The following is a 19,628-nucleotide window of genomic DNA, read 5'->3' as shown; positions in this document are numbered from 1 at the left end:
TTAGCTTTTAGAATATTTTTCTAAAATTTCTATAATAAATATGTATTGTTTTTGTAATGGAAAATACTAAAAGGTAAACAAATATGTACAAAATAATCCTCAAAAAGAAACATAAAAAGATCCAGTCTTAGGAGGAAAGGAATGAGAATGTTTCATGCATGATAACTCCATGCCAGCCAGTTGGCTTCAAAGCATCTTTTTGCAATTGTTAGTTTGCCATAAAAAATTCAGGCAGACAGGCCAGTTTCTTCTCATGGTTCAGTAGAGTAAAAAAAACATGATTTCTGAAACGTATGTATTTTAACAATTCCAATAACAATAGGGCAACTCAGTTGCTTCCTGGATCTTGGTAAAGAGGTATTTATACTAAATCAATTTAGTAGCCTTATAGGTAACTATTGGCTCATCAGTTATTATTTTAGACTCATAAATAATAACCTCAACCCACATGCTGCCAGATGAGGAGGAATAAAATCTATAAAGAACTTTAACTCCTGCAGCAAAATTTTGAAAAGTGATATTACAAAGATGCTCAGAGGGACAGAATTCAGTTCTGAACATACCAGTCTGGTTCCTGAACCCCAAACTGAGAGGTGCAATCTGACAGCAGGATGGGATGTTAGTCATTGAGGCTGCCAAGCATAACTGGTGAGGAAGTGGCAGCTGGTTGGGGTTTGGCCAGCTGGGCTGTACACAAGCATAAATGGGTAGGAAGTACATATGGTGCCCCTTGCCTTGCCTATACTATGACCAAATACACCAGAAAGCTTGTCTGCTCCACATGCTACCCTTCTACCATGCTAGCCTCTCTCCTCAGCTGTTTACCTTTGGCACATGATCCGGGGAGAATTTTCTTTCCAATTGACCCTACAAAAGTACGTATAGACAGAAATCACTTCCTCCTTCTACCCACTGGCCTTCACTGGACACCCATCTATTAGTACCATATTTGCACGTCAAGGGCTCACAACCAAGTGGGGCTGGTGATTAGCATTTTAGGAAAGGATTTCTGTAGACTGGCCCAATACCACCGACTACAAACTCCATGAGTGTGACTAGTCTATAGTAGCACTGTCCAAGAGAACTTTTCACAATGATGGAAATCATCTATTGTGTGATGTGCAGTGTGGTAGCCACTAGCCACATGGAGCTGCTGAGCTCGTGAAATGTGGCAAGTGTGACTGCAATACTGAGCTTTTAATTTTATTTAACCCTTCTATTTATAAGAATCTAAATTGTCACATCTGACAATTGGCTATCATTTTGGACAGTGCATATCTAAGGTATTTGTAACTCTTCACAATGTGTGAAACAATATTCCAAAGCTATTTTTAAAACTGTATGGTATTAGATTCTAGACCTCCTTGATAACTCAAATAGTTCAGTTTCAACTTTAAATGATATTCCAAACCTACTTGGTTGCTTTTGGTGCCAGTGGTTTGAAATGAAATGTGTTTAAGCATTGCTTATGTAGAAACATTTGATCCATTCCTCTGCTATAAAGTACCCTGGGAGGTACACTATTGAGCCTAGTCTTCATACATTACTGATTGAATTACTAATTGAAAGCACCTGATTCACACTTATTAAATTCTTGGTAACAACCTCTCCCTGAGTAGATCTGAGTAGATATTTTCCTCAGAGTATGACTCCAAAAAAAAAAAAATAATATGAAATCTCACTGGTACCTCCAGATACATAATTTTAAAAAATAAAATATAGAAAGTGCATATATTACTGCAATTTTTTATTACTCTTTTATTACTGCAATTTGAAAACATTTGTTAACTTGAATTTTTAAAAGAAGCACTAAATTTTCCTAAATTTATGTTAATTTTGAAGGGAGAAGAAATGTTGCATAAAAGCCTGAAAATGTCTTCCTTTCCACTAAGGCTAATATGAACTTGTAGCAAATGTAAACACTTGAGCTAAAGTAATTGCAACATTTTGTACTTTTAAATACTTTCACTCATCATCTACCTTTACCTTGTGATGTGGTAAAGTTTATCATAAATTACATCTTCACCTCATCAATGAGGAAATTGATGCTCAGTGTGGTAAGGTGGCTTGTCCAAATTCACAAAACTAATAAGTAACAATGCAGGAACTGAACCCTCTGTTTTAGCTTAGTGTCCTTTGCACTCTAAGGAAAGAGAAGTAATAATTCACTTTTAAACACTTTTGAACTAAAATTTTTTAGAATATATATGCCAAAAGTATACGGGTACAGCATGACAAAGATGGTGGCCAGCAAAGCAGATATGGCGATGGAGACTACGAATAACTTGCAGGTGGCTGCAGTGGTCTTGCCAAAAGATATTTCCTTGTTTTTATAAAGTTTGGTGAAAAGTTTGAATTTTTAAATAATATTGTAGATGTGACCCAACAGACATGTATGTGAGTTATGTCTTACACTTTACATGATTTATTCATGTACAGCTCATACGCAGCACAGTCTTTTGGGATGGACAGTCATCCTTACACTGAAATTGTTTCCCTGGGTATTACCATGCGATTTAAACATACACATTTCCTTTCAGATAATGAAAACACTGATTTTCTTTTATAGTATGGAGACTATCAGATTCCTCTGTTTTATGAGGTAATAATGCCCACTTGCAAGGGGTGATACAAGGACTATGGGAGTTCACCTTGGATAAGGTGGGTAGAGAGAGCTGGTGAAGAGTGATCCATTAATACATGTGAGCCCCCACACTTCATCTCCCATGTTATATTGATGTTAATGGGTACTGAGTTTGCTGGCTTTAAATTCTGATTAATAAAAGCCTTTACCATTAAAAAAAATCTTGGCTGTAAGATGGGGTACTCATTTCTTTTCCATTCATTCATAAGCACTATCTTCAAAGCAAAGAATCTTACTAACATGAATAAGACTGAGCCATCTGAAATAAGAATTTATACCTTCCTATAAAAAACCAAGAGCTTTTCCCCTAAGGTCAGGAACAAGACGAAGATGTGCACTCCCACCACTTTTATTCAATATAGTACTGCAAGTCCTAGCCACAGCAATCAGACAAGAAAAAAAAAAGAATAAAAGGCATCCAAATTGGTAAGGAAGAAGTAAAATTTTCACTATGTGTATATGATGTGATACTATATAGAGAAAACCTTAAAGACACCACTAAAAAACTACTAGAACTGATAAGTGAATTCAGTAAAGTCACAGGATACAAAATTAACATACAGAAATCAGTTGTTTTTCTATACACCAATAATGAAGTAGCAACAAAGAAATTAAGAAAACAATCCCATTTACAGTTGCACCCAACATAACAAAATACCTAGGAATAAACTTAACCAAGGAGGTGAAAGGCTCGTGCTCTGAAAAATATAAACTACTGATGAAATAACTTGAAGATGACACAAACAAATGGAAAGATACTCCATGCTCATGAACTGGGACAACCAATATTGTTAAAATATGTGCACATATCACCCAAAGCATTCTACAGATTCAATGCAATCCTTATCAAAACACTAACTTTTTTGCAGAACTAGAATAATCCTAAAATCTTATGGAGCCACAAAATATCCCAGATAGCCAAAGCAGTCTTGAGAAAGAGGGAAAAAATGAAGGTATCACAATCCCAGAATTCAAGATATAATACAAAGCTGTAGTAATCAAAAACAGTATGTCACTAGCACAGAAATAGACACACAGATCAATAGAAGAGAACAGATAGCCTTTTATATCCATTATTTTATGATCAAATAATCTCTGACAAAGCAGGAAAGACTATCCAATGGGAAAAAGACAGTCTTTTCAACAAATGGTGTGGGAAAACTGGACAGCTACATGAAAAAGAATGAAACCGGACCACTTTCTTACACCAACCACAAAAATAAACTCAGAAAGGATTAAATACTTAAATATGAGACCTGAAAACATAAACTTCCTAGAAGAAAACATAAGTAGTAATCTATCTGACATCAGCCACAGAAACGTTTTTCTAGCTATGTCTCCTTCGCCAAAGGAAACAAAAGCAAAATGAAACTACCGGGACTACAGCAACATAAAAAGGTTTTGCACAGTGAATGAAACCGCCGACAAGGGACATCTGAGTGACTCAGTGGTTGAGCATCTGCCTTTGGCTCAGGGCGTGTGATCCTGGCATCCGGGATCAAGTCCCACATCGGGCTCCCTACAAGGAGCCTACTTCTCCCTCTGCCTGTGTCTCTGCCTCTCTCTCTCTGTCTTTCATGAATAAATAAATAAATCTTAAAAATAAAACTGCCAACAAAATAAAAAGGCAACCTACTGAATGGGGGGAGATATATGCAAATGATATTTCTGATAAGGGATTAGTATCCAAAAATATATTTAAAGAACTTACAACTTAACACCAAAAATAATTTTATTAAAAATGGGCAGAGGACATGAAAAGACATTGGTCAATAGACACATGAAAAGATGCTTAACATCACTCATCACCTGGGTAATGAAAAGCAAAACCACAATGAGATATCACCTCACACCTGTCAAAATGGCTACAATCAAAAAGTCAAGAAATAACAAGTGTTGGCAAGAATGTGGAGAAAAAGGAACACTCATGCAGTGTTGGTGGGAATGCAGGCTGGTGTGGAAAACAGTATGGAGGTTCCTCAAGAAATTAAAAATAGAATTATCATATGACCCATCAATTACACTATTTTGTTTTACCTAAAGAAAATGAAAACACTAATTTGAAAAGATATACACATCCCTACATTTATTGGAGCATTATTTACAATAGCCAAATATAGATGCAACCCAAGTATCCATCTACAGAAGAATGGATAAAGATGTGGCATATATATTAAATGGAAGTCATGGGGATGTAATGTACAGCACAGAGAATATGGTTATTATAATAACTTTGTATAGTGACAGATGCCAACTAGACAAATTGTGGGAGTGATCTCACAATGTATAAAAATATCCAATCACTATTATGTATGCCTGAAACTAAGAGGATACTGTATGTCAGTTATACTGATAAAAAAAAGATCCATACTTTATGCAAAGCTCTATAGTGTTCATTACTTTTGACATTCATTCCTGACTATGTGAATGGGTGTGTTTATTTTTTTCACATTATAATTTTTAGCATGGATATCTGAAGGGATGTGTACTGGCTATAATTCTAGGATGGTTCAAACCAATCTTGTCCTTCATCCCAGGAAGGGTTAATTCTACCCAAATTCACAGTGGGAAGGAGGGAAGTGACATATACTAGGAAAAAATCCTTAGTCTTTTAATCAGAGCAATATTACGGATGAAAATGAACATATATTGTGTCACATGGAATTCGGTCTCCACGATGGTTTATACTTCCAGATCTAAGACTGACCATCGCGGTAATGAGGAATGTTCAAGAATGTGGGTTCAGGGATCCCTGGGCGGTGCAGCGGTTTGGCGCCTGCCTTTGGCCCAGGGCGCGATCCTGGAGACCCGGGATTGAGTCCCACGTCGGGCTCCCGGTGCGTGGAGCCTGCTTCTCCCTCTGCCTGTGTCTCTGCCTCTCTCTCTCTCTCTGTGACTATCATAAATAAATAAAAATTAAAAAAAATTAAAAAAAAAAAAGAATGTGGGTTCAGCTTCAAGGCCATGTGATCATAAGAGAAACAGCCCTGGGCAGGAAGTTAGAGCAAGTGAAACAGTGAATGACCAGTGAGGAGCCCCGGATGGAGTGTGTGAGCACGACCATTCAAAATCACCTTTAAGAGGGTGGAGAAAAAGATTGTAATTAAATGACCAGGGAGCAAAATGAAGAGAAGAGACTTTGATTTCTCTTCTCTTCATTGAAGAAAAAGGATTTCTATTTATAAGGCTACCAAATGCAGTGGGCAGCGCCTGAAATGAAACAGACAGGAATACTTTAAACAGTCTACAGAAAGGCAGGTGGATGACTCCAGAAGTGGCCAATGGGGAAGAGAATGATTATCCAGCAATTTTTAGGTATGTAGAAAAAAAACCTGACATACTGGAGTGGGCAGTCATAGTTCATGGAATTTGGATAAGTATGGGGAAAAGGGCATGTAGAATTTAGAGTGCGATTTTTCTACTGGACACAGTGCAAGGCCACTGACTACAGAAGAACAGAAAAATATTTAAGTCATGATTAAATGACTCCAGTTGGAGTCTAATAAGTGCATTGGGAGACAATGTGCATTGGCAGAGTCCTGCTTAATGGCTCAGAAGACAGAGACAGCACATGGCAGTCCTGGCTTCCTAAGGGAGTAACTTCTGGGGCGTCATAGTTCAAAAGGTAATGGAGGCCTTTTAAAGGGCTTGCTCAAATCCCATTTAGAATATTGTGCACAGCAGCACTTACCCACTAAAAATAGGCCATTCGAGTGTTTGAGGAAGTGTTGAGGGTGGCGGTGCTCGCAGGAGGAGAGGGCCATGTGAGGGCAGTCTTTGAGAGCTGAGCATGTGAAGATGTGAAAAGAGGTGATTCAATCAAGGTTTCCGAGCATCTGATGGGCTCACACAAAGAAGCCAGGGCAAGACCTATTCACACTGCCTGGGGGGGGGGGGGGTGGATAAAGGATGCTACAGACTGTTAATTAATACTAAGAAGGGGAGGGACTCTGTAGGCAAGACCTTGTTTTTGCAGGGCCATCCATAAGGGGGTAGATGAAGATGACAGCAGAGTTAAGAGGAGTAGGCAAGGGATGTGCCTTGTTAAAGCCCTGCAGCAGAGGCTTCTCGGGGAAACAGCCTCGCCCCCGCCTCTCCCCTCAAACCCAAGTTCCCACTCTGTGACTTCTCACCACCCTCACAGAAGCTCCTTCTGCACCCTCGCCCCATGTCTCCAGGGGGGAACAGTATCAGCAGGTGCAGGGGCTGCTCATTGGAAACACTGTCACTGTCCTGGGATCCAGCAGGCAGGGGTCTGCAAGGTTTGCAAGAGGCATCTGTGTGCTTGCACAGGAGACGCTGCCAGATGCAGCTTCTCTAGTCACACATTTGGGGTTTTTTGTTTGTTTTTGTTTTTAAATACTTTATTTATTCATGAGAGACACACATTTGGGGTTTTTTTGTTTGTTTTTGTTTTTAAATATTTTATTTATTTATTCATGAGACACAGACAGAGGCAGAGACACAGCAGAGGGAGAAGCAGGCTCCATGCAGGAAGCCCGACGTGGGACTCGATCCCAGGACTCCAGGATCTCGCCCTGGGCCGAAGGCAGGCGCCAAACCCCTGAGCCACCCAGGGACCCCCTAGTCACACATTTGTTAAGTGACTTTAACTGCTGACTGGTTCAGGAAGGAACACATGATAAAGATGGGCTCCGTTCTTTTTCCAAAATGGTAAATCAGTCAGTTGATGAATTTATTGCTGTCTTGCACACACACACTCACATACACACAGAGTCTCTGGTGGTGGATTTGTTCTCTTCATCATTAATGATTTCTACTGGCACTCCAAGATGAAAACAAAGAATAAAATCACAGCCAGACTCAGTCCCAGATCCTCAGTGGCACTGCCGTCCTGTGGCAGCTGTCCCGCTACAGATCGCAGTGGCTGACTGCTCAGCCACCACCTCGTGTTTCCAAATGGCTCCAAGCAAGCCCCTCCACAGGCAGCCAGAGCCACTGCTCAGGAGGCCTCGCCTGCTACAGCACCTGCCCCTGTAGTTGCCACCGTTCCCGCTGGCACTGTCAGTACCTGCTCTGTCCTGGCCCTTGATGGGGCAAGAAGAGATTGAAGGACATGGAGAGAAGGGGTTCTGGGGGGTTCTTTGGGCCCGAGGAGGAACCTGATCTTGACATCATGTCCATCTTGCAGAAGACGGAGCGGCTGGTTGATGGTCAGCCCATCCCCAGCTTGCAGGATGGTGGCTCTAGATGTGGTGGATCGAAACTGGCCTGGGTTCGAACAAGAATATTGCCAGTGCTGCCAAGGTCAGGGAAATAATCGGGAATCAGACCGCAGCCAAAATAAGCGAAACCATTTGCCCTTCCTGCTTGCAAAGAACCTTGCCAGTCTGTCTGACAACAGACAGGGCAGGCAGTGGTTGGCCAAGAATTAGCACTGAGGCCTGGCAGCATTTCATGGCACTTGAAAGGAACGTGGCCACAGCTGCATATACACACTAACACGCATGTGGGAGTGACTGACGAGGCATGGCAATGGCCTCAGCACGTCACTTAAACATGACCAGTGACCTCTGATGATCAGCCACCATCTTCCTGCCCGCCTTGCTTCTTTCTTACAGATGTCAATTGGCACGTCCTGATATGGCACGTCCTAGTGTTGTCTCATTTTGCCATCCCAAATATTCACTCTTAGCAAATCAAATTAACTTTTAAAATTATTACTACCATCAGTTAACAGCTGCGCCCTGACTAGTGGTCCCAAGCTTACAGAGTCTGTCTCTTTCAATACCACCTTCTTCTCAGGGAAAAACAAATCAGCTAGGGCTTCTGAAATTGGTCAAATGCAAAAACATTTTCTTTTCAGAGGAGACTTTTGACATATTGTTCCTCCCTGAGTAAAAATTTTCTTCAACAATCAACTGATTCCTTTTTAATTTAATATTTTGGATAAGGTTAAAGTAACAATAAAATCCTATTTACAAGCTAAGGAAAAAATGCATTCATTTTTTAAATACTTGTATTTTTCTTTATTTTAAATAAATATTGGAGTCAAAAGTACTAAGATTTGAGAAGGGAAAGCCTATGATTAAGACATGTGATACTTTACCAAATTTGGTATTATATCAAAATATAGTTTATAATTGGGGGCATATAGGAAAATATCCTCATATATAAAAGGTTTCAGAAATTAAGTACTCTTTCTGGTAAACAATAAACATTCATGCATGATTAAAATACCTAGCAAGTTAGCAGTAACAAAAAGCAACTTTCTTAACTTGATAAAAGGCATCGACAAAAATATGTATGGCAAATGTCATATAATTAATATTCAACACATTCTCTTTAAGATTAAGAATGAGGCAAGGGTGCCATCTCTCACTACTTCTGTCCCACCTTTCACTGCAAAGCTTAGCCAGTGTAGCAAATAAGAAAAAGAAATAAAAGTTACAAAGATTAGAAAAGAAATAAAAGTTACAAAGATTAGAAAAGAGGAAACAAACTGTCATTATTTGCAGATGATATAATTTTCATGTGTGGAAAATCTAAAACAATATTTAGGGAAATTATTTGAGTAAGTGAGGGAGTTTGGCAAATTTGCAGAATGCAAACCCTTACAAAAAGTGTATTTCTATGCACTATTATGGCAGAAACCAATAAGCAAATGATTATTTATAAGAGCAATACAAATATAAAACACTTTGGATTATAGCAAACAAAAATTTTGGAAGCCATCATGGAGAAAATTTTAAAATTCTATTGGAAGATATTAAAGAGACCTAAATAGACTAAGACCTATGTTATGTTATAGCATAACATATGGGCTTAATATCAAAGATGTCAATTCTCACTGAACTAAGTTTTATTGCATTTCTTATCAAATCCAGTGGGGTTTTTCATGGAGCTTCACAAGTATACTATAAAACTATTGGAAGAGCAAAGGGACAGAAATATCCAAGACACCCTGAAGAAGATAAACAGATTACCTTAAAATTAAGAATTTAATTTTAGTTCTGTTAATTGACACCATAAAGTGAAAAGGCTCAAAATGTTAAAAATAACTAACATGGGTGTGTATCCAGAGTGCATAAATAATGCCTGTGAATGAGTAAGAAGACAATCCATAAGAAAAGTGGACAAATGTCATAAGCAGGCATTTCCCCAAAGCTATCATGAGCAGCCCATGAGCAAACGAAAAGACACAGAGTTGTGTTACTGAACAGAGCATGGAAACTAAAACCACGGGAGGATACCTTTTCACACCATAAGAAGGACCACATGTTAAAATCCAGCAGTGCCTCAGATGGACAGGGCTGTGGAGGCATCTTCATGTACTGCTGGGGGGAGTTTAAGTTCTCAGCACCACCAGGTACAGGTAAGAGAAGTTCTCATATGTGACATGTGCCCACAATATCCATAGCATTGTTTGTGATGGCATCGAGCTGGGAACAATTTAAACATCAATCAATCAAACATGAATGGGACCATAGTATAAGAGAATATTATACAGCAGGATAAACAAATGGACTCCAGCTCTATACATCACGTGGATGGGCCTCACAAATGGTGCTAAAGGGAGTGTTGACTTTCTCTTTCTTTTTTTTTTTTTTTTATAAAGATTTTATTTATTTGAGAGAGAATATGAGCAGGGCAAGGGGCATAGGGACAGGGACAAGCAGACTCTCTGATGAACAGAGAGACCACCTTGGGCTCAATCCCAGAACCCCAGGATCATGACATAAGCCAAAGGCAGATGCTTAACCAATTGAGCCACCCAGGTGCCCCAAGTGTTTACTTCTTCTAGTCAGCCACAGAATTGATTCAAAAGTAATCGAAACAAATGAATTTATTATTTAGGAAATCATATGTATGTGGTACACCTTTAGAACAAGGATTGACTTGGCACTTACTCTGGTACAAAGTTTTTTTGGGACACAGCTACATCTGTTTGCCTATGTATTGTCTGTGGCTTCTTTCACACTGCAACATAGAATTGAATTACTGTGATGAGATTGTATGGCCCATAGAGCTGAAAATATTTACTATTTGGCCCTTTATAGAGAAAGTTTGCTGATCCCTGCTTTACAGGAAAGAAAAGAGTGATTAACCAATCCTCATGATAGTCGTTACCTCCAAGGACGTACTGTGAATGTGATGAGAGAGAGCTTCAAACATCCTGAAATAAGGAATTTTCTTTAAAAAAAAACAAGTGTCCCCCCCACCCCAGAATTCTTTCTTATGAATTTCTGTGAGGGACACAGAATTTTAGTACTACTATCCCTTAAAGTGTACATAGATGTTTTATATACTTTTTGTTTGTATGATGCATTCTACAATGTAAACATATTTCTTAAAGATTTATTTATTTATTTGAGAGAAAGCATGGGGGGGGGTGAAGAAGGAGGGGAGGGGGGGATCAGACTCCCCATTGAGCAAGGAGCCTGACGTGGGGCTCAATCCCAGGACCCTGAAATCATGACCTGAGCAGAAGGCAGATGCTTAACCAACTGACCCACCCAGGCACCCCAATTTAAGAGGTAAGAGAGAGGTAAGAGAAATTGCTCCTGATCTTAGAAGTCACCACCATGGATACTGAGGATCCTGGAATTCTATGACTTATGTCCTACATCTCTATCTGATACTGACTCTGTCATCATCTTGTTTTGTGCAGAGAAGGAAGTTCTCCTAATCTTTCCAAGCAACAGGCTGTGTTCAGGAGTAGCTTTCTACTCTAAAATTCTAGCCCTCCCAGAGGTATAGGATGAAAAAGTGTCTTAGCATTTGAAAAGACAGAGGCAAGATCCCCCAGTCTAACCACCCTGTTGTGCAGAATTCCCGTAACAATATCCCATACAAATGGCCTCACCCCTATGCTTGTGCACATTCTGCGAGGAAGGCTGGGGTCACAAGTAGCCTGTCTGTGGCTGTGGAATTCCCTCCAAGACCAAGTGCTCCCATATCCTGCTCCCAAACCCACCTCTTCAATTTCTGACTACTTTTAGAAGCCCATGTTGAAAGTGACTTGAATATCATCTCATCTGGGCTTGTTAGTGATGTAGAGGCTGCACTTGGATGCATTTGGGATCCAGGCCTGTGTGTGGCTATGGGGACAATATTGGGACACACAAAGAGCCCATGCACTTCTCCATGTGACCCTCCACTCTCAGGCCAATGCTAGTGGTCAGATACTCTTCATTATCTTAGAATAAATTTTCTGCCACTCTAGCTGCTCCCACGGGTCCCCGTGTTGCTTTCTGTGCATCGCAAAAACACATCTCTCATTCACAAGATATTACAAATGCTTGCATTTCCTTTTAGTAAAGTGTAATGTTCAACTTGCCTGTAGAGATCTGGGATCAGCTTGTCCTCATACCGAGCACATAGGTTGTTGAGAAGTTGCTCGTGCTGGCCAAACAAGCGGATGTAGTTGGAGGCAGGGAAAGGCTCTTTAGAAAGGCACGTGATGGTTTCCACCATTTTATACTTGTTAATATATATTCGGAAGTAAGTCCCATTTTTTGCATTCCCTGTTACTACTTCTGAACCCTGGTAGGGGGGGGGGTTGGGGAGGAGAATCAGAAAAACAACATTAGAAACATTTCTGGAGTTTGGGAACTTTATCCTAGCAAAATAGTTTTAATATATAATAGGTTATACCTTATCACACATCACAAATAACAGTAATAAATATTGACTAAACGCAGCAGAAGCTAACCCAGTTTCAGAAACCACATACTGGACTTAATGACTAAATGTTCCTCAGGATATTTTAAACTGTGATTGCATTGTTCTGCGTTTCTAAATAAGTTGCCTGGTTACAACCAATTCTGTGCTATTCAATACCTCACACAGCTAGTGCAAGGAACTGGGTTTATTCTCTTCTGTGAGGTGTGTTAAGACTGTTAATTTTTAAAATTTTTTCACAGCACTGTTTTGAGAAAAACTTCCTAGTCAACAGTGATTGGAAAGAATTTCAGGTTTTTAAAAAAGTTTATGTAAGCAAAAGGAATAAGTTAAAGGTGAATCCCTGCCAGCTGGATGCAGAGAGATCAGCTGTTTGGTCAGGTCTGTTCCCAGGAAGAAGGTTCAAGTTCATGGGAAGGAAGTACACATGCATGTGGTGCAGGCTTCTTGTTAGCTTGTAAGTTGTCAGAGGTGTTGATGGATGGCTTTGTGTCCCCTAGAAGCTGGCTAACACTGCAGCATGAACCCACAGGATAAATCCCATGTCACATTCACTTTTTCTATTTCAGCCCTTAATGGCTACCAACCTACCAATTGGAGACATGCTCCCCACCAGCTCAGACAATCAAACTGAGAACCCTCAGTGGAAAAACATGGGTTCTATTGGTGATGGCTGAAAGTGCACTTTGCCCCTAGACTCTGAACTTAGCACACAGTTACATTCAATAAAGCTTTCCTGAGTGCATATAGATTTAAGCTTTTGCTCTGCACTTGAATGTGGCATTTTAGAAATCCAAGGCAAGTTGGACTACACTGATCCCAAACATTTACTTAGTCCTGGACATCCCCTGGGGATTTTGTCTAAACAAGGACACAAGGTTTAAGGTTTAACTGAATTTTTAAATAAACTGAAACACCTTATGGGTGTTTGGGCAACACGTGGCAAAGCCTTGGGGAGGAATCTGCCAATGGAAAGGGCACATGGTGAGATATATAGGAGGGATATCAGGTAAACCTTGGGCCAACCCCACATGTGTGTGTGAAACTAGTTATCTAGGGGTCAGGGAGAGAGCAGGTGTGGCTTAGGAAGGGGGTTTGGAGGTGGCACCTTGAGGGAGGTGCAAGTCATCCAACACTTACACAGATGGATGTATGCAGATGGGAAATCTACCTCCACAGCAGCGTGGAAAGCATCAACCAACAGAACAATGGTACATCCACACAATGGGATCAACACATCCAATAGAAATCATTGGTAAACTATATTTCACAACAGGAAAATACATTCACAGCACATTTGATACTATAGTAGTATAAAGTTATACTTTATAACTTACACAGCATCATTCTATTTTTATAAACATACATAGTATCATTCTATTTGTTTTTCTATCAACACTTTAACAAAACTGTTCAAATGGTCAATTTCTGTGGTCCATAGGCTGGATCACTTTTAGTGTTTCCCTTTCTGCTCATTTGATCATCTATTGTTCCTAATTTTTAAAATGACTATCACTTCTAACATGATAAAAAGTTAGTTTAAAATATAGTGGCTGTGTTGTGGCACAGAATCAGACTCCTGATGAACAAACAGGAGTGAAAGAGAAATGAAACAAAGTAGAAGCAGCAAGGGAGAAGGAGGGAAGGAAGGATGGAGGGAATGAGAGAAGGACGGAAGGAGGGACGGTGGGAGGGAGGAGTCTGGTGCAGAAGAGTGGGGCTTGTCTGGACTCAAGAATTGAGTCTGGAAAGGCCAGGACTGAGTCACTAGCTGCAGGTGGCCTGCTCTCCTTGTCCAATCATCCCTTCACCTTTGCTCCTGTCGCAAGAATTTCTCTAGTCTTGGATAGCCCCACAGACTTTCTTCCATCAGGTGTGTTTCCTCAAGTCTTGACTTCTCAGAGTGAGCAACAAACACCTCCCAGAGTGAGGCATGTGACATCACAGGCATGTCTGACATGCCAGACATTCACCTGGCAGCCCATCGTAGCAAAGGCTATTTTTGAATTAAATACACATGGCACTGTGAGAGTGAAGAATGTGCCTGCCAAGTGTGTTTCTAAGATTAAATACAAGACTTTAAAGACCATTCGAGTTTGGCGCCAGCAGCTTTAGGCTCAGCTGCCCGCCCCCCCCCCCTACCCGATGGGTGGTGGGCAGCCTTTCTCAGGAGGGGTGCCTCAGTGCAAAGTCGAGTAAGTCTCTGAGATGGGGCTGCTCCCCGGCCCTTGTGGTTGGGCAGCTGGGGGGGGGCATCCAGAAGAGGGGGTACTGGCAACAGCTCCAGCATAGATTTAGTGCCAGGTTTCCCCAGGGCTCGCTGGAGGGCATAGTCCACAATCCCACAAGGTCTTGGCTCTTCCACCTTCTCTTTAAAATTTCTTTAAACTTGGAGAGTAAGGCAGGGAATCCAGGCATCAAGGGGCACAGCTTGTGATCTACACATGTGACAGACTTTGACTTTGCAAAGTTTTTCACTTCTGCTCACAAGAACTCTGTGCTTAGGGGGACTGATTTGGCCAAGGCTGAGCACCTCAATTCTTGGGCCACAGTAACTTAGTCAGTTTTTTTTTTTTTAAGATTTTCTTTATTTATTCATGAGAAACACAGAGAGAGAGAGAGAGGCAAAGACACAGGCAGAGGGAGAAGCAGGCTCCCTGTGGGAATCTGATGTGGGATCCAATCCCAGGACCCCGGGATCACACCCTGAGCCGAAGGCAGATTCTCAACCACTGAGCCACCCAGGCATCCTGGTTGGTGGTGTCTTGACACATATTTGTAGAGCCTGGCTAGCTTGCTGGTTAAGAGTCTGAGTGGGACATGCACTCCAGGGTCAGCCTGTCCCAGAAGGGTGATAGAGTCAGCATCGATTCCAATGATTTGTCCTCATGGTATCTGTTGGGGTGGGGGTGGTCTTCTTTATAATTTAAATACTGAATTACAATCTTTGGGCTGCCTCTATGTTTTTGCACATTATAGCTAGGAGGGCTTTAAGATTGCAGAAAGTGGCCATGCTGTAGTGGAAAAAATGACCACGCTGTGTGGTAAGATAGCTGATCTCAACTATGAAATAATTTTGTCCATTTTAATGAGATTTGGCATTGTGTTAGCATAACCAGGGGGCCGTTCTGGGAATGTGGAATGCATCGAAATATTTTGCATTGACATTAAAGACAAGCCATCTACAGATGGGCTTCTCAGACACAATTTACTCTTGTAGGGCCAGGCAGACTCATCTGAATTTCTTAGGTCATTCCTAGTCACAGTTACTGATAGATTCAGAAAATCCAATGAAGAGCAGAACTCTCTCTGCCTATACTCACAGAAAATCACTCCATTAAATGATAACTTAGGCAGCTTCTAGCCCTGCCACCGCATAAGGGGTTTTGAGGTAATGATGATGATTTCATACACTTTCCAATTCTTTGGGATGTGTCTAGTTGCTTCCTTTATTTTAAGTATATTAGTAAATTGCTAGGAAATGTGGATTTTTTTTCTTTTTTGAAATGTGGATCTTGAATTTAAGATTTTGGTGGAGTAACTGGTTCTGGTGTAGTATTTTTCCTCCTTCCTTTTTCCCTGAATACAATTATCCTTTCGAGTTCCTTTATGATTTTGACAAAGGTTGGAAAATGGCTCTGGAATTCATGCCAAATGGAAGACACAGGAGTAATCAGACTTGGTGTGCAAGAAATCAAGTCCCCAGCTCTCATGATGAACACACAATTTTAAATTTGATGATATCCAAGGCAGAATTTGTTGTGACAAATTTCTTTATTCCGTGGTGTATAAGCCAACAAAGCATGTGGACTGGAATCTGTAAATTAGTTTATTATGTAGGGATCTCCTTTCTTCTTTTTGTCAGGTTACCTCTCAGAAAGCTCATGAATTACTAAAGTATCTTCTTACTTAAATATTCCAATTAGTGAGTGCTATAGAAGTCTGGTAAAATTCATCTGCACTACATTTATTGTAAGAATAGCAGTTCAGTTTCTCTAGTGAAATATTATTCAATGGGCTCCATTCTCAATCAATTGGTTATATTTAGGTGACTGCCTGACCATTTTGGCAACAATTTTACTTAATCAAATTAATTCCAACCCCAAAAGATTGCCATGGAACCATCCTACATTTTTTTTATTGGAGAATAAAATGGAAAAAAATCTGTTTAAATCTGTACTAATTAAAAAGGAGGCCCACCTGGCAAAATGGTTAATTAAAGTCAGGGGTCCTGTTCAAATACTGTCATAGCACCAGCCAAAGAATCTATTTAAGTTGCATTCTTATTAAAACTAATTATCTTTAAAAAAAAAAAAAAAAGCCCTTTTTAAGGGGGTCTTTATTCAAAACCTTCTCTGACTTTATTCAGAGGGAGGGCCCGTGGTTCATAAATAAATGACACTGCATGTAGGAAACCACAGTGTTCTTGAAGAATCTGGTTCTGTCTGAAACCAAGTCTAATATTTTGTCCCCATCCCACATACTCATCTGCAATTTGACCTTGACACTCTTCTCATTGAGAGATGAGCTCTATGTCCTCTCTCCTTGAATCCCGGTGGGCTGTGACTATTCCAACAGATGAAGTGGGGGAGTGACACTGTGTGACTATTGAGGATAAGTCATAAAAGGTCCTGCAGCTTCCAGCTTGTTAATGAAGACACATGCCCTTGGAGCCCTGAGTCATCATATAAGAAGTCTGACTACTCTGAGGCTGCTGTGCTGTGAGAAAACCCAGGTGACCAGGACAGCCTGGGTGTGATGCTTCAGTCAGCACTCCCTGTGATTGAGTCATCCCAGCCCAGGTGAGTTCAAGCCTTCTGATCCACCCACTGAGTCACAACGAATCTTATAGTCTCCTCAGCTGAGGCTCCAGGCACCAAAGGGCAGAGACGAGCCATTCCCACTGTGTCCTGTCCAAATTCCTAACCCACAGAATCTGTGAGCAGAATCAAATGGCTATTTCATGTTGCTCAGTTTTGTTACATAGCAACAGATACCATAATACTATTCTCTATGATCTTTTATTTGTAAGAAAAATCTGGAATCAGACCATGTATACAGAATATACCACAAAGACTCTGGGAGAAGCCCAAAGGAAATAAGGTTTTTTTTCTTAAGATTTTATTTATTTATTCATGAGAGACACACAGAGAGAGGCAGAGACATAGACAGAGGGAGAAGCAGGCTCCCTGAGGGGCGCCTGATGTGGAACTCGATCCTAGGACCCCGGGATCACGACCTGAGCCAAAGGCAGATGCTCAACCACTGAGCCACACAAGTTCCTCTGGAAATAAGTTTTAAATACATCTATCCTACCTTGCAAGAACTTGGTTTCATTATTTATCTGGAATTATAATTAACAACAACATCCACCACTGACTGGTTACCTCTTTTGTTCCTTAAAGGCACTATTACTTTATATATGATCCCTAATAATACCAGAAATACAGAGAAGTTGGTAATTTGTTCAAAGACCATGGGAAGTACATGGAAGAGCTGGGATTCTGCTTTCCAGAAGGGAGAAAGGTGAGAGGCAAATAGCCTATGCCATTTTTGAGTCTGCCTCCCTTAAAGGAATGTTCCAATGTTCCAAGCTTCTACTTACATCTCATTGGCCAAAACCCACCATATGGCCAACCCTATTCTCATGGAAATCTGGGAAATATGTTTATTTTACATTGGGAAGCCTGTTAACCCTCAAAAATACTCAGGATAAGAAAACAGGCAAGTTCTAGTGTTTGCCTCAGAGACAAAAAAAGCAAACATGACACATCAAAAAAGCAACATCCAAATGACAAACATCAGGTTGGGACCGTGTGCCAGAGGATCTAATCTGAACAGGTTGCTGACTGACCAACTGCACTGTGTCCCTTCTACTTACGTTGAACCCAGGGGGTGTCCCACCCCACAGCTTTTGCTTTTCCTGGATGGTCTTTCTGGGGTAATTCAGGCAGGACAGGAGAACAATGTGTTCTGGATGGACATCCCAGACTCTAAACAATGTATTTGTATACTGCCATATACTGCTCTATTGGAGCATCACAGATTACCTCAAAACTTAGCAACTTATTGTCCTTTAACAGGTGGTTGGATAAATAATTTGCATTCCATCCAAGCAATGGAATTATTCAGCACTAAAAAGAAATTCCCTATCAAGCTATGAGAAGACATGGTGGAAACCAGTGCACATCTCTCAGTGAAAGCAGCAATCTGAAACCATGCTGTATGATTCCAACTATATGACATTCTGGAAAAGAAAAAACAATGGAGACCATGAAAAGATCAGTGGTTGCTGAGGGTTGTGGGGAGGGACGGATGAATGGGCAGAGCACATAGGAGCTTTAGAGCTATGAAACTACTCTGTATGACACTATAATGGTGGATACATACCATTCATTATACATTTGCCCAAACCCACAGAATGTTTAACACCAAGAGAGAACTCTAAACTGTGGACTTCGGGTGACAATGAGGTGTCATTGTAGGTAAGAGGTTATGTATAAATGGGGATGGGGGTACATGGGAAAATGTCAGTACTTTCCCCTCAATTTTTCTGTGAACCTAAACCTGCTCTAAAAAAATATTCTATTAAAAACACTTAATGGCTTGGGAGTTATGAAGTTAGGAGCAGCTTAGTTGTGGGATTCTGGCTCAAAGTCTCTCATAAGTTTGTAGTCAAGATGTCTGCTGGGGCCACATCATCTGAAGCCTTGACTGGGGTTGGAGGATTTACGTCCAAGGTGGCTCCCTCACATGACTGGCAAATTGCTAATGGCTGGTACAGGGCAGCCTGGCTGACCTTACAACATGGCAGCAAATGATCCAGGAGGGTACAAGTTAGAGATGTAATATCTTTCATGATTTAGCTTTGGAAGTCACACACGGTCATTTCCACAATATCCTGTTGGCTACATAGGTCAGCCCTACTCTGTTTGGGTGGGGACCACATAAAGGCATGAATACCAAGGGGCAAGAATCATGGGGCCATCTTGGGAGCTGGCTACCATGTGGCTTTTCTGATGAACAGTACATTATACTAAAGACTCTGAATAAAGAATTTCATCCCCCTGTAAAGAAAGTGTTATATTTGAAAGTAAAATGAAATTTAGGAATAATACTTACAAAACTAGGCTGGGCCCTTTGTACCTCTAAGGGAGTTGGAATGGCAGGTTTGGCAATATGCAGATAGTGGTAAGAACCAGGAAGAATGCCTCCTACAGGAAATGGAAAGTTTTCCACATTTTAATTTACTTGTTAATGAAGTGGTAATGGAGTTGATATATTTGTATATAGCACATAAGACATAGACAAAGAGATGCTTACCATGGTGTATGCTACT

The 19,628-nt window shown here is 40.6% G+C and overlaps 1 protein-coding gene across 3 annotated transcripts in view; it reads right to left on the bottom strand.

Moving 5' to 3' along the window:
* CFAP61 (cilia and flagella associated protein 61) overlaps positions 1-19,628 on the bottom strand; it is a 277,436-nt gene that overhangs the window by 42,631 nt on the left and 215,177 nt on the right. For 2 of the 3 annotated variants that reach the window (XR_011996986.1, XM_026002334.2), the window contains 2 exons: positions 19,412-19,503; positions 11,946-12,151 (listed from right to left, as the gene is read on the bottom strand). Coding sequence is in view for 1 of the 3 variants with exons in the window: in XM_026002334.2 (XP_025858119.1) it covers positions 11,946-12,151; positions 19,412-19,503 (298 nt within the window). In the remaining 2 variants the exon portion in view is untranslated. Of the gene's footprint in view, positions 1-10,434; positions 12,152-19,411; positions 19,504-19,628 lie in introns of those variants that run through there. The other variant, XR_011996985.1, reaches the window with a different exon arrangement.

This window comes from Vulpes vulpes, chromosome 14 (assembly GCF_048418805.1).
Source record: "Vulpes vulpes isolate BD-2025 chromosome 14, VulVul3, whole genome shotgun sequence".
NCBI classification, from domain to species: Eukaryota; Metazoa; Chordata; class Mammalia; order Carnivora; family Canidae; genus Vulpes; species Vulpes vulpes.
Note: the sequence above shows the minus strand (reverse complement) of the source record. Positions and strands in the feature narration are given on the sequence as shown.